This window comes from Molothrus ater, chromosome 6, assembly GCF_012460135.2.
Source record: "Molothrus ater isolate BHLD 08-10-18 breed brown headed cowbird chromosome 6, BPBGC_Mater_1.1, whole genome shotgun sequence".
Lineage (NCBI taxonomy): Eukaryota > Metazoa > Chordata > Aves > Passeriformes > Icteridae > Molothrus > Molothrus ater.
In genome coordinates this window covers 2,233,979-2,249,291 of record NC_050483.2, presented here as the reverse complement: position 1 = coordinate 2,249,291, position 15,313 = coordinate 2,233,979, and the positions used below count along the sequence as shown (strand labels likewise).

General features: G+C 40.2%; 1 protein-coding gene across 2 annotated transcripts in view; it reads right to left on the bottom strand.

The window, feature by feature from the left end:
- Positions 1–365: 365 nt before the first annotated feature.
- PRMT3 (protein arginine methyltransferase 3) overlaps positions 366–15,313 on the bottom strand; it is a 57,364-nt gene continuing 42,416 nt past the window's right edge. Inside the window, exons 13-15 of one of the 2 annotated variants that reach the window (XM_036384340.2) lie at positions 11,599–11,649; positions 11,318–11,405; positions 366–991 (exon numbers count right to left, since the gene is read on the bottom strand). In XM_036384340.2, the coding sequence (XP_036240233.1) occupies positions 882–991; positions 11,318–11,405; positions 11,599–11,649 (249 nt within the window). In that variant the 3' untranslated portion in view covers positions 366–881. Of the gene's footprint in view, positions 992–11,317; positions 11,406–11,598; positions 11,650–15,313 lie in introns of those variants that run through there. The other variant, XR_004980319.1, reaches the window with a different exon arrangement.

Here is a 15,313-nt window from a genome sequence, read left to right as displayed (position 1 = left end):
CTGAGGGATCTAAAATCAGTACCTGAGCATTCCTGTGAGTTGAGCTCCTGAACATCCATCCCTGTTAACCAGGACATTTAAGGAGGCTAAAGGGAATTAAAATGAATCCCTACATGCACACCCCCCTCCCCTGAACAGTCAACCCTTGAGTGTCCAGTGTTTCTGCAAGAAGCCAAACCAAAGCCACCCTTCCAGCAACTGCTTTTTGCTTGTTGTGTTTTTCCCAGAGCTGCTAAGATACACACTTCCATCCACCTATGCCCCAACAGGTTAGTAGAGAAAAAACTGTAGGCACAAATAAATGAGCCATCACAGGATAGACAGAATTTCCAATTACATAGGACACAAAGAAAGCAGCAACTGCATTATATATCACATTGGGTTCATTTATTTAGACAAATGTAACTGAAATGTGTACAACTTTTAAACTGCAGAAGTGTAGTAAAAATACCATCTTTGTTGCCCCCAATCTTGCAGTTGGAATTCAAAAATTATTCCCATTGGATTTTCCAGCTACTGTTGAGGTGCACTCACACATGACTAAGCTGCTTCTTTCACAAAAAAAAATACTATACAAGGATTTTGCCAGTGGAAGAATAAAACATTTTTGAGATATCATATTTATTGTTCCTTACAGCAGGACTTCAGGCTCATTTTTCCTCACCTGGCAGTCTCAGGTAACCCAAACCCATCTTTCTTGCTTTCCTCACACCATGTGAAGTGGCAGATCTGAATCTCAGCTCCAGGTAACTTTTCCATATTCTTGTGTGTGTACACACACACACAAACACAAGAGTTTACTATTTCGGGCTATTCCAGAAGAGTTATCAGCAGTCAGGTGCAGCATTTGAAAGGGGCCCCTCCCAGCCATGGACAGAGTCTCACTGGAGGCTGTAGGTCTGCTGGGTGTCCCTCACTGAGAGGGTGATGAAGAGGGAGCGCGGATCCTTTCTGTTCCTGCGCACTGTGATCTTTCCTCTCAGGGCCTCTCCTGAAAAAACAAGCAGGAATTGCTCTGGTTACAGTATTGAATCACTCACAGTAACAGCAAAGATGCATTGCATCCATGTTGCATAAGAAACTGCTCCCAATTAACCAGAATTTTAAAAGTCTAAAGAAGTTTAAGTTTTCCACGGTCTTGACAACAAACTCAACTGCAGTTAAATCTGGAGAGGTGCCAAGTTGTGGCTGATGCTTCACTTCTCAGAGGTCCACCCAAATTACTGATATGCCAAATATTTCACTTGTGGCTGGGGAAAACCACTGTACCCCTGGGATATATTCACCATCTTGGATTAAAGCCACGTAGCCACAAAAGCATATTCCCTCCCTGCTGTATGGGCCATGTGCTCTGTATTTGCACTGCATTTCACTTAAATTCTGATCATGTATTTTTTAAATTTGACAGGAAACTACCACAGAAATCTCTGTGGCATTTCAAGTATATATATTATTAATTGCAGGTTTTGTTTTACAAGGTGTCAGCATCACAACAGTCGAGAGGTATGTCCTTCAGTTACACCCAGAACAAATGCTTTTACACAAAAGGAAAAAACCTAATCTCAATTTCTTTTCAGTCCTTACTAAGGCCTTTCATTTAAGGAATATTTGTAAATTAGGGAAATGCAACCCACAAAATATAAACACACACATTTGTAAATGTGTACATTTAGGAAGTCCACTGCTGGGCCACCCCATCCCACCATTTTAAACCTGCAAGAGCTACATCCTCACAGAGGATTCTGCTGAGGACATGAAAGCAGGCTGTGATCCCAATCTACAGCAGGAAGTCCCCTGCTACTCTTCCATCAGACCTCCCTTGCCCCACTCATCTTCATCACTCGCACTGCTGCTACTTTTCTATCTCACTGGATCCAAGGCATTTTCCAGCTGCTCATTACCCACTGGGATTTTAAAAGCCACTGTTAATATCCTGATAAAAAGCTTCCTTATTACAAAAAACAAAACAAATAGTAATTTCAAAACGAAGCTGGTTTCAAATTCAGGAAGCATTTTGGGGGTCTCCATTTGGCACAATTTGCATCCGCAAGCACAAAACTGACAGAAAGTCCAAATTGTAAATTATAAATGCAGGACATTTTGTTAAAGGTTGCAGTACAAATATCAAAGAAGGCTTATCTACAAGAATAACTGTGGTACCAAGGATCAGAAGAAAAAAGTAAATTCGATCATTCTGGGTTTTTTTTCATCATGTAACAGTTAGCTGGAGATACCACTACAGGGCTGACATAACACAATGCAACTTGCAGAGAATTGTGAAAACAGTTTCACAGATTATTTAAACAGAGACAGGTTTGCCAGAGAGAAGGACAAAATAAAGGAAAAAAAAGCATTATAGTCCACTCCAGCTAGGAAATTTAACCTGATTTGAACACATTGATTTTCAAAACTGCTACAAAATGACCTATTTATTTTAACATCCTGTGATAACAATTCAGTAAGACTAAAGAGCCTCTGTAACTAAAATTCCTTGATTTCAATTAATCCACACTTCAATCGTCCCATTTAAAACATTAATACAAAACAATAAAAATGAAGTAGAAACTTAAATATAATTTAATAAATAGCTGACTTCAGAGAACAAAACCTTCAGATTCTGTTTGTAAAGACAGTTAATGAAACAAAGCAATCCATTCATTTTTCCCAGCTATTCCTCATGCTGTAGCCACATTAAATGTGCTTTTTGGAGCAGCCTTTTCCAAGGGCTGAAGCAAACAACAGCAGTAACTGAAAGGCAGTTCTGAACAATTAATCAATGTCATGTAGATAGAAAATGACTGATGTTTTCCCCCATTCTCTGTCCTAGGAGCTGCCTGGAGGAAGCTGTCTCTGGGACTCAGCTGCATCACCTTGCTCTTATCACGTTCAGCTGAATGCAAGTAAACCACACAGTGCCACTGCAGTTTGATGAGGACAAAGCTGAATCCATTACCATCCCCTCCCTGCATTTTTATTAGCCCCCAGAGAGGCTTGAAATTTTCCCCCAAATGGAAAAAGCAGAAAAATTCAGGGGAAGTGCTGTGTAAGCTTGGCTAGGACGGGAAAAAAGACATCCCTATGTCCATCCTGACTCCCTGTCACATCATGCATGTCTGACTGCAGCCTCTGCAGTGCCTGTGCTCTGCACACTTCAACCAGTTTATTTTGATTGTGACTTTTACCACCAGTAAAACCATAAGCAATTGCATCTGTCACTTCTGTCTGTGCAAGACAGTCACACATGGGACCAGCCTGCAGTCTGTGAGCCAAGGTATCTCTCAGTGCAGAGATCCTCCAGCATCAAGAGTGTTCAGGTCCAAATCATGGCTTTTCAGTCTATAAAGGATTTGATCAAAACCAAACATTCTACACAGTCCTTGCATGCATATCCATAGCATCCACTTAAAGCCTGGAATGACCCATGGCAATGAGTTTGTAATGTGAGGAACTACCCTGCCTTCCAATACAACTTGGTGTCTCCTCCCTCTTTGATCCCAAAAAAGACTCAAAAGAGTTACCAAAGGCAGCCAGCAATCAAGGTCTTTTAGGTTTCCCCTTCTTTTCTTTCCCTGGAAAAGTTTTATGAAGCTAACAGTGGGACAAGTAAGAACACAGTACTCAAACCATTATTTATTCTAAACACCATTAAAATTTAAGAATCTTATGAAAGAGCTCACTGGAATTGTTTCAGAGAGCTGCTAGAAAACTGCAGTGGGCTTTGGGCTGAACACACCTAAACTACTGCACTGCTGGTGAAAAGAGCCTTTACAAATCCCCTACAATGTAAAGAACCACTGGGGGGTTCTGCCTTCCCAGTCACAAAGCAGCAGGATTTGATATGCTCTGCACAGCAAGGCTGTCCTTGCTGGAAGCTGACAATTTAAACACGATCTACTTTAAATAACTGATGCAACACTGACTTCTAGCATGCAACAGAAAGAACAGCAAGTCTCAAAAGCATTACTCTGGGTAGAAAATGGTTTCCACATACCACCTATCTCCTGACAATGGCAAACAAGGAAAGACTGGAACAGTCTGCAGTGGGACCAAGAGCATTTCCCTTAAACTCGGGAACTTACCCTCAATCTTCCCATTCATCCTCTCAAACTGCAGGCACTTGCAGCTGTGCCCAGACTGCCACCTTCCCCTCTGGCCACTTCTCCTACTGAATCTCCAACCCAGTGTGATCCAAGCAGCAGTTTCTGTTCTGAGCAGCAGCCACTGCCTTTTGGCATCACCCAGCTGACCTGTGGAACCCTTCTCCTCGGCTGGCTACTCTCATCAACTGTTTGCCAGCTCCTGGTGCATCACTGTTCACCCTCTGCTGAAACTGTCCCGAGGGTCTGTCTTCTCCATGCATGTTCTGAGTATAGTCTCTGAGGATTTTTTGGACCAAATTGACACTTTTCAACTGCTCAAGAAAGATGGCTGTGAGTTCTTTAAAACTGTTTTCATTTTACAGAGTAACCCCACTGTGGCAGATACAACCCATGCATATATTCATGATCCCTTTAAATACAGGGCAGTTCAGGAGGGCTACGAGGAATCCTGTGCAACCACTTGACAAATTTGATACTTCAGAATATTGGTAATGTCAAAATTAAGAGAATATCAATAGCAGTGTTCTGGTCTTACATTTTTCTCCATCAGAAATGCTTTGATACAGAACTTTTCTCACCAAAATTCCAGTATGCAGCTATACAAGTATAAGAGGCAGCTATACAATATAAGAGCTATGCCCACCTATAAGATACTTATGCACATATTTATGTATGATTTTAGACCAGGAACAAGGCTGCTGCAAAGAAGTCAGCACTGCCAGCTGAGTGAGGCAAGGCAGGCTTGTGTGGCTGCTCCAGGTAACGTGTGTGCACTGCAGAGATTCCCACACAGCTCGGGCAGCACAGAGAGCTGCCACAGGGAATGATGAAAGCCAGGCCCTCCACCATGCAGAGCTGCAGTGCCCAAACTCACTCACCTAGAACTAGCTTAATTCACCACTTCTTGTACTGGAGATTCTAAACTGTATGGTCTTGTCCCAAGCTTTCTCTCAGCAGCGTGACAAAATTCTGAGAACACCAGATTGTTGTTGCTGTCTGAACCACATTCCCCCACAGCTGATGAACTTGCAAAGGGAGGCACCCAAAATAGCACATCTGTGTCATCAGTCCATCCAATTTTTCCTGTCCAAATATGGGATTTCTATTATCTTTCAGTGAGACAGAACAGCTATGAGAAGAGATTCTCTCGATTTAGTGCCCTGAAACACACACCTAAAAACGTTCCTGAAAAGTCAGCATGATCATTTTAAAATGGAGATTTTGATAAATACAACATAAGACTTGCCAGACTTAGTGTGACCTCAAAATTCAGGTTTTAACATTTACTAGATTTTAAAAGCCAGCATCATTTTTGGAGGTGCCACTTGCAAATAAATGAGACAGATTTCTACAGACACCATGTTGCAGCTGTAGACAGGCAAAACAGACACTAAAATCTTAATTAGGAGCCAAATTATCCAACTGGGATGCACAATATTGAAGTATTTCAGTATAGGATCAAAACATTCAGACAGATTAATCGTGCTAGTGCTGTTTTCCTACTTTTAATAGTTCTGTCTAAGTAGACAAATCAACATTCTTTCAGTTTGTAAATTTACAAACAGCTTTCCAATTACAGAGACGAGGGAGCTAAAGATCATCAAGGATTTTACAGGAGCTTAGTCATGTGAGTTCTGCTCCAGCTTTGATGTGCTAGCCCCTTTAACACCATAGAAAAACAAATCAAGGTTTTATTTTCACTGCAAGGCAATATCAAAAGCACACAATGTTGACAATAGGCTGTTTAATTGCTAATAGAATTTGCCTGCATACAGAGCTGGGTTTTAACTTAAGGCATTGTTATTGAAAAGATTCTGTGAGCCCTTTAAAATAATTTTTGTAAGCATTTGATTTATTTAGTAAATTCTTGAGACAACCAAATGAGAATGATGTAATTTTTTGTTTGCTTAGCAGGAATATTTCAACAAACAGAAGGAAGAGACTCATTTTTGGACCATTGAGGAGAAAAAGATACTGCTTTGGATCTCAATTTCCATCTTCAAAATAAGGACATGTTCAAGCTATTAAAAGGGCTCTAAGAGAAGGTTTGTACCCTGTAGGGAATCTACAATACATCACTGTTTTGTCTGAGAAAACCCAGGATATATTGCTTCTTTCTCCAGTTTCATTTTAATTGCTTGCCAAACAGTTAAAGCATATCCAACACGCTGATGCTATTTCGTTTCACTTGACTGAAAATCAGCTTCAAGTCTCTTGTCACAGTCCATGAGGAAGAAAACTGGTTTTTCAGAACACATGAGTAGTGAGAGGCTATCCCCCAGTCACACATTATATCCACAGAAGTGAACAGCAATTAGCCATTAAATATATCAGTTTGCATATATCCATGATACACAAAGCTACCTACCACAGGTATCAAACTGAAACTCAGTGGCAAATAATCAGTGTTAATTAGGTGTGGATTTTATTGCCTCACTGTCCAGACCTTTGGACCCAGAATGAACCTCTCCCACTCCATCCCAGAGATGCACAAACATCATACATGGAGTGCAGGCTGCAGCAGGACCAGCAAAGGAGGCAGGATGAGCTCCAAGACCCATCCTTTGGCTTGCAACTGCTCAATTCTGCTATCAGTAGAATAGATCAAAACATTCAGTCCTTTTTATGGCTGAGAAAATAGATCTATTTTTACAACAAATACCCTGGCATCAAACAGCTGAGAAAATTAGCTAGTTCATACTGCAGAACAAAACAATTTTGCCATGGCATAAAAGAGCATTTCCAGTTAAATACCCAGCAGGTTTGGATATCTGAAAGCTCAACCTCTTTTACAGAGCAAAACCAAATACAATCAGTGCTTTATAACCACTCCAGGCATGGCCCCAAAAGCTATAAAGCATCTGATAAGGGATGCTTTCAGTCAGCCATACTATTTTACTCAGAACTAAAAATCTGAGGGAACCATTTTTATTCACTGGGGAAAAACATCCACTGCCCTGTCTGAAAGATGCTTTCAAAACAAGAAAACAATTAAAATGTGTTTTCCACTAGCAAATTCTTCTTTCACAACCTATAAAAAAGCTACAAGTGAATGCCATCATGGTTACACTGGTCAAATTGCATTATTTCTGTTTATTTTCCAACATTTACTAGAAAAAAAGAAGAGTTTATCTTGACCAATGGCATTCTGGCTTGGATCTGCAGTAGTGTGGCCAGCAGGACCAGGGCAGTGACTGTCCCCCTGTTTTGGGCACTGCTGAGGCCCCACCTTGAATCCTGGGGTCAGTTTTTGGCTCCTCTCCACAAGAAAGACTTTGAGGTGCTGGAGTGTGTCCAGAGAGGAGATTGAGCTGGGGCAGGCTTTGGAGCACAAGTTTGATGAGAGGTGGCTGAGGGAGCTTGGGGGGGCCCAACCTAAAGGAAAGAAGGCTCAGGGCTCTCTACAGCCTTCTGGCTCTCTGCAACTCCCTGCAAGGAGCTTGTAGCCAGGTGGGAGCTGGTCTTCTCCCAGGTAATGAGCAACAGGACAAGAGGAGATGGCCTCAGGCTGCACCAGCAGAGGATTAGATTGGACATTAGGAAAAATTTGTTCATGGAAAGGGTTGTAAAGTACTGGAACAGGCTGCCCAGGGAACTGTAGACGTGTCACCCAGTGACATGGTTTAGTGGTGTGGTGGGAAGGATGAAAGTTTGACAAGGAAGTCTCACAGATATGGATGCTTGGCAGAAAGATTTTTCAATGTGGAGTCTGATGAAGGAATAGAGATGGAAGCAAGTTTTGATATAGAAGAAAAGAATTGCTGAGCCAGTCTCACTGGATAACCAAGGAGCAAAGGGTGTGTTAGTTAGAAGGGGTTTTTATGGCTTAGAGCAAAGGATAAACCCACCCCAAACAAGAAGATGTTTTTACCAAGCACAAAGAGAGCACAGGCAAACAAGGCAGCAAATGTTGCAGGTAGAAAAAAGGTCTCAGAATTTTCCACTGCAAGAAAACTGAAAACCAACTTCTAGCTTAAACTGTAATGTACTGACTGTTGGTGATTGGAGAACAGTGACATGAATATGGTAATTACAGGAGTTATGATAGGCTATAGGTAATAGTCAAGGTATAGATTGGTTCTACTGTAGGAAGATGCTCAGCAAAGAAAAGTCTAGAAAGCATTGTAACCAAAAGAAAAGTATAGAATGCATTGTAACCAAAAGAAAAGTCTAGAATGCATGTAACCAAAAGAAAAGTCTAGAATGCATTGTAACCTAAACCAAAGGGTCTCCAGGCCTGCCTGCAGCTGGAGCTGACAGCTGTGGGCACAGCTCTGTCATCCACGACCCTGGACTGCTGTAAGCTCTTGGATGGAATAAACTGCATTTTGGATACAATAAACTGCATTTTGGAGAGCCCCTGAAGTCCCACATCCCCCATTCAGGCTCTTACAGTGGTGTCCTTGGAAGTGCTGGGTTAATGACTTGACTCAATGATCCTAAAGGTCTTTTCCAACCTTAATGATTCTATGAATATATTTAGTCAAAAGTGCATCTTCTTTGATGTTTCTCCAATTGCCATAATGTATTTCTGAATCTAAGAATTTCTACAGAGGGCTGATGAGTACCAGTAAACACAGGGATGGATGGAAAGGCTTCAAATGATGCAAATATGTCTAATCTAATACAATTACTTTTGGCTCCAGTTCATTTGCACTGAGGAAAGCCCTTCTGAAGACAAGGCTTCCCTAAAAGCTCAGGGCACTCAGAGTGGAGCTCAGTCCAACGTGCCAGGCTCAATGAGGAGTGGTAACAAGCAGTGCTAATTCATGAACAAGTGGAACAAGAGAAACAGCTGGAAGTGCACGTTGAAATAGTCTGGAAAATGAGCTTGAACAGTTTGTTTAGTTGAGAAAACGGAAAGACTGAAGAAACAAAAAAAATTGGCTAATGACAAATTCTCAAGATGAATATTCAAGTCACTATTTAGACAAAGAGAAGAATATAAAAAAGGAAGATAGGGAAATCTGTACTTATAACAACATGTCTTGAGGAGAAATAGTTTTGGAGCAATGAAGGAGAAGGATCAAAGACCAGATATCAAGAGAGGGAATGGTTTTTCCAGAAAAATCATGTAAATTAACATGCATACTATGTTAGTATCAGGAAGCACCTTCTGCACGACGGGCTTATGTCATCAATGACCAACAAATATCCCACAGAAATGAGGACTGGGATTACAAAAGAAAAGGAAACTACATCAGGAGTTTCTCTCAATCTTCCTGAACACTAGAAGCAAAAGGCAGACAATCCTAGATATAAGTGGTAATTTCATGTAAGATATAAAACCAGACAGAATGGGCAAAAGGATGGCAAAGGGGAATTCAAGTAATTCGAAAGAGAAGGAGACAGGCAGAAAGAAAGAGCAACAGCTGTAACAAGATTTGTTATGGGAATCATGTTAAGAAATACGAGCTAATAAAAAGGAAGGACGGAAGGAAGGAGTTACAGCACAAGTGATCTTGAAGGTCAAGTTGGTTGTGTTCACACAGGCAGAGCACATTGTTTCTGCAGCTGCCTTCACAAAGTCACCACACCCAGACCAGAACTCTAGGCTGGGGTACACCTCCCAGTAATTTCACACAGTTGAGAAATGTCAAATGATCTCTGTAATGTGAAATAATGTGCATATTTTAATAAATGTCATTGCGCTTTTAAAAAAATTCACTCTGTGACATTGAGATTTAATGAGCAGCAGCAAGGAGATCTTAGTCAGCCTTGTCTAGAAAGAGAATCTGAAGAGAACACAAGGCAAGTACAAAGAATGCACCAAAGCATGGGTGCATCCCAAGAAGTGACAGGACTTAAGAAAGTGCAAATAAAAATTGTTTAAGAATAAAAAGTCAAAGCATGAAAGACAGAAGTGATTTGTCAGATATGACAAAGCTCAGGGCCTCTAGGAAGGAAGCTCCTGGTAAAAAGTTGTCATGTCTGGTAGCTGGAAGAGGCAACTGTAAAAGCACTTCAATTGAGTGCAGAAGCATCCACACAACTTCTTCTATGCTTTCCTCCCAATATGCCTGATCTATTTACAAACTGTTCACGTCAGGGTCACACATTACCATGAGTTTATTAACTGACCAGCAAAAATGAGCCCCGTTCTGAGGCTCCTCCTTTGGTTCTGCTAGCCTGTAAAGAAAAGGGGCTCCCAAAGACAACTGATCCATCACTGGGTGAGAGTTTAACAGTGCTGAGTAAATATCTGGTGGCCAAATGGACACAAATAAAACAACAGCATCAAAATGTAACTGCTCCATTTCCTTGGATTGCAAGAAGTCTGTGAGAGTCTGAAAGAAAGTTCTACAGGAACAGGAGGTTAAGGCCTGTTGATCTGTTGCATGTCCATCCTCTTGCATGACCATTCAATGAGGGTCATGGATATACCTGTGTCTATAAAGCAAGGAATATTTGACTACTTGTACAAATGTGCTTTCAAGACTTCAAGAATAGAACTAATTCAACCACTAACAAGCATCATTATAGTCTTCAAAACTTCACCTCAACAGTTTATCATCTGAATTTTGCTTATCCCTGATGACAACGAAAACCCTTCTACTTGCATCAAATTCAAGGTGAAACTTATTACAGTACTTGAACATTTTATAAAAATTTACAGTGTATCAAGCAAACCTATTCAATACTTCAAGTTCATGGCTGTGAGTTCTTTAAAACTGTTTTCATTTTACAGAGTAACCCCACTGTGGCACATACAACCCATGCATATATTCATAATATATGCATGGGTTTTAAATTAAAATTTTAAAATTTTAATTAAATACAGGACAGTTCAGGAGGGCTACAAGGAATCCTGTGCAACCACTTGACAAATTTGATACTTCAGAATATTGGTAATGTCAAAATTAAGAGAATATCAATAGCAGTGTTCTGGTCTTACATTTTTCTGCATCAGAAATGCTTTGATACAGAACTTTTCTCACCAAAATTCCAGTATGCAGCTATACAAGTATAAGAGATATGCCCACCTGCAAGATACTTATGCATATATTTATGTATAATTTGAAACCAGAATTTTGTATGCAGATACTTCCCTGGTTTGATGAGAGAAAAAAAATCCTTCAACAGCAGCTGAAAGATTTATTTACTAGCTCTTTTTGAACTTGAAATTTATGTAATTTTTGAAGTATTTTATATCTAGCTTTAATGGTAACAGCACTGTAACACAACTACTGTTGCACCCCAACTGAATTTAAATATACCTGCTTCTACAGGAATTGGCTTCTCCAGGAGAAAAATTGTCTGTTTCCAGTGTGTTTTGGTACACTGGGGACCAGTTGAAAATAAGACCTGCAATGGGAGAGTTCAAGAGTTTGATTAAAAACAATCTTTTTCATATCACACCACATCAATCAATTACCAAACACAGATGCATATGCAATCTTTGGTACAGCAAAACAGACTCACTGCCAAACACCTTGACACGAAATAAAATCCTCATCTCTCAAAGACATTTTTAAAATGCATAACTCCAAATGCTCACCTTGTTATGGCAGTTCTTCTCAAAAAATACATCAAAGTAACCAGCAATTGCCTATAAAAAAGAGGTGAAAATGTAAATACGATAAAGGAATAACAGTGACACTCAAGAAAAATTCTGATTCATATATGCATTTATTGGAATTTCTACTTCTTTTCAAGTGTTTACCAAGAGGAACAAGCTTATATTTATGTTTTCAAGTATGCTAGAAATCCTAGGTTAAAAAAAAAAAAAAGCTGCCATTATACCTTTTCTCTACTTGAGAATATTCAGCCCACTGTAAGTGCATTTTATTACACATCAGATCTTAGTATGAATTTCCAAAACAACCCACACACCTTAACTACAACCAGAAAAAAGCCTTTCAGATGTGCAAACCCACAAGCACAAAACTCAGTCCTTCTCCTGCCCATGACCCTCAGTAAACTCACACCAAGTGTCCCTCCCACAAGGGATTCTGCAGGATTTGTTCACTCCCTGTGTGGCTAAACAGGAATTTCCACAGAAGCTTCCTGGGAACAGAGGCAGAGCACAACCAGGCAGGGAATCCTTTTCTTCCTCTACTACACACACAGATAAGGAAAAACATTCACAAATGCTTCCTGCTGGCCCTTCCAGCAGCTAATCAATTCTAATAGTAACTCTCCATATGACTTCGTCTCTGTTCCTCCTGCCATCCCACTCCTAAGAGCCATAGCCTCTCTCTTCAGTGCCTAATTCATTAGTGGGACTTTTCTTCCAGTTTGAATAGGAAAAGAAATCATAGACTACTTTGGGTTGGAAGGGGCCTAAAAGATCATCTTGTTCCAAGCCCTGTGCTATGGGCAGGAACAACTTCCACCAAGCCAGGTTGCTCCATCCTCATCCAACCTCACCCTGAACACTTCTAGAGCTTCTCTGGGCAATCTGTGCCAGTCCCACACCACCCTCACAGGGAAGAATTTCTTCCTAATACTAAGAGATATAAAATCTTTACACACAAAACACTATATTGACACCATCCCTCAACTCAGTCTTTTCACACTGGACTGCTTTCTTGACAAGAAAATGCCTTGTTAGAGTCCCAGAAACCCAAATAAACAACGGGAAGATGCTAATAAAACATCCACTTCAGTTTCACCTGTGAAATCCTGTCCATGCTTACCTTTATTTGCTTTCTCCTGTCCTGTGAAAAGGCTAAAGCACATCAGACCCTGGTACCAAGGCAGTTGTGCTTTTCTATCACATCAGCCTGAAGAAATAACCCAAAGAGAGTTTTTGAGTAACCACAGTGAGCTGAAGTTACTCAGCTGGGGACTCTCTCCATCCCTGCCATGGGAGGAAGGGACTCTCCCCCATCAGCTGCATCCAAAGAAAGTATGTAATGCAATGATGGCAAGCCTGTCCCATGAAAACTCACTGCAAACAACCCACTGCAACCTCTCTCTTACTGCACCAGGCTTCTTCTCCTAGGCCAGCACCAGGAAACTGGTTGTTCTGAAAAGCTAAAAAGGACAGTTTCTGTAGCACATCCTTCATGTAGATTCACACAAGATAGAGATGGAAAAAAAAGTAAAACATGTTTACAGAATTAGGGAACAGGGTTTTAGCACTATGTAATGTATCATATGAGTAAGTCATTCTGGTATTTTTCCTCTCTAGTATAAATCCAAAACAGATGTTGCCAACACAATGAAGAATAAAATACATGAAACCAGTAAAACTATGCTAAAGTACCTGCTTTTCAACAAAGGGCACTCCAGACAAGCCTGGCAAGTTCCAAACTCCAGTGTGGCTAAAGGATTACAATACAAAACAAACCATGGAGACACTGAGAGCCCTTCATGACAAATGAGCATCAGACAGTGGAAACAGCAACTCTTCCTGCCCTTTAGTGAAGTCCTATCACTCAATCTGAGAATGTCATTCCTAAGTGAATTAAAGCCTTGTCTCTAATATGCCTTTTGAGTAAAGACTGAGAAGGTTTTGACAAAGTTCTATTGACCCATCAGACTACTTTTATTGATGCACAATCTTTTCTGACATTAGTCAGAGATCTAGCAAGTCATATAAAATATTTTTCAACCATCAGCTCAATACTGCTGGTACACTTACAAATAAGAATTAGGATGTGATTACTGCAGGAGAACAAAGTTGTGACAACAAAAATAAATTGAGGAGAAAAAAAACCCCTGGCTTCCAGAGAAAACGAGCCAATCAAGCTACATCTTGGATCAAAGAGCCAAGAGCTCCAGGCAGACAGACCTAGCTAAGGTGGATGCAAATGTTCATACACTTGTAACAAGAGGTGACAGAAACACCCTATGTGCTACCCTGAGAAAAGGCTCCAGAGAACTAATTTTTGGGGTCAAGTTCAGGTTGAAAAGTTACAAGCAAAGAAAGTGTTCCCTGCTGCCTCTCCTGTGTTAAGGGAAACAGGATTTGTACCTTTTGTAAATTACTAGCTAAATAACTATTTTATTCTTTACAGTATCAGTGGTTTCCCTATCTGAAACAACCTGAAACACTGACTTTGAATAGCTAATCCAGAGTATTAATAATAATTACAACACATCACAAAGATCACCTTAATCAGAGCTCCAGGGATTACGGAGAACAAGAGCTCTACATTGACCCATTAATTTCTTCATGTTATGTTCCAAAATGGATAGCTGTCCTTCAATATTGAACACTGAAATATTTGTTGAGCCAGAAGAAACCAAAAATAGAAAAATATTATTGCTCAAGTTCCTGAGGAAATGCTCCTATGAACAGCTCTGGGAATTCCTCAAAATTTTGTCAGTTAAAACTGGGCAGTGGAGGCACCCCAAAACTGAAACACACACTCAGGTGAGTTGTGTCAAGAGACAACTCCTGCCCTGTTTAGCTGAACAGAAATTATATTTTTTAAGTTAAATACATTGAGGGGAGAGCTTGAATGACATTTTGAAAACTAACTGTAAGAGCACATATTGCAATTGAGAAATCTAATGAGTATCTTTCATTAATAACTTTCAAATGTTTTTGAGCCAATTCAAAGAACCAACCACAGACACACTTGTTTTGATGATTTCCTTCTGAAACTGGTTACAACTATACAATTAGTTTTTACCAACAGTGTGTTTAATCTCCATCTGTCATATTTTAAACCTTTGGGAAAATAAGAAATCTAATACCAAACCCAGTAGTTACTGACCACCTGCAGCTATTCTACAAGCCAATTACAGCTGAGGAAATCCAAAAAAGCAAAAAAAAGCACTGAATTAATCTACTCCACCTTGATGCACATAGCCATGGCTTACCGTTTAAAAATAAAAAACTGAAAACGTTTTAAGCTGCTGTTCAACAAAGTTATCTGCAAATTTCCAGGGAACAATATCCATCTCAACTCCATGCCAAAGCCTCCCAGGAACATCCAGCCTTCTTTTCCTCTCCCTGATTTCACATGCAAGATTTTGTTTGATAGATTGCATGTGTTGCCCTGCCAGTAACATCACCCTGAATGGTACTCAATTTATCTAAATTAGACATTATTTTCATGAAGTAAGCTCAGTTTTATTTCTGAACATACACCCTATAGGAGGTATTAAATTCGCCAGCTGTTCTTGAGAAACTGATTGCTTTGTATGGTCCTCCATAGTCCGTGTATATTCATATATGCTCATTCAAACACAAGGCTATGCTTAAAATTTTAATTATATTGGCAGTGTTCTGAGATCTTTCTGCTTTTGAGCCGTTT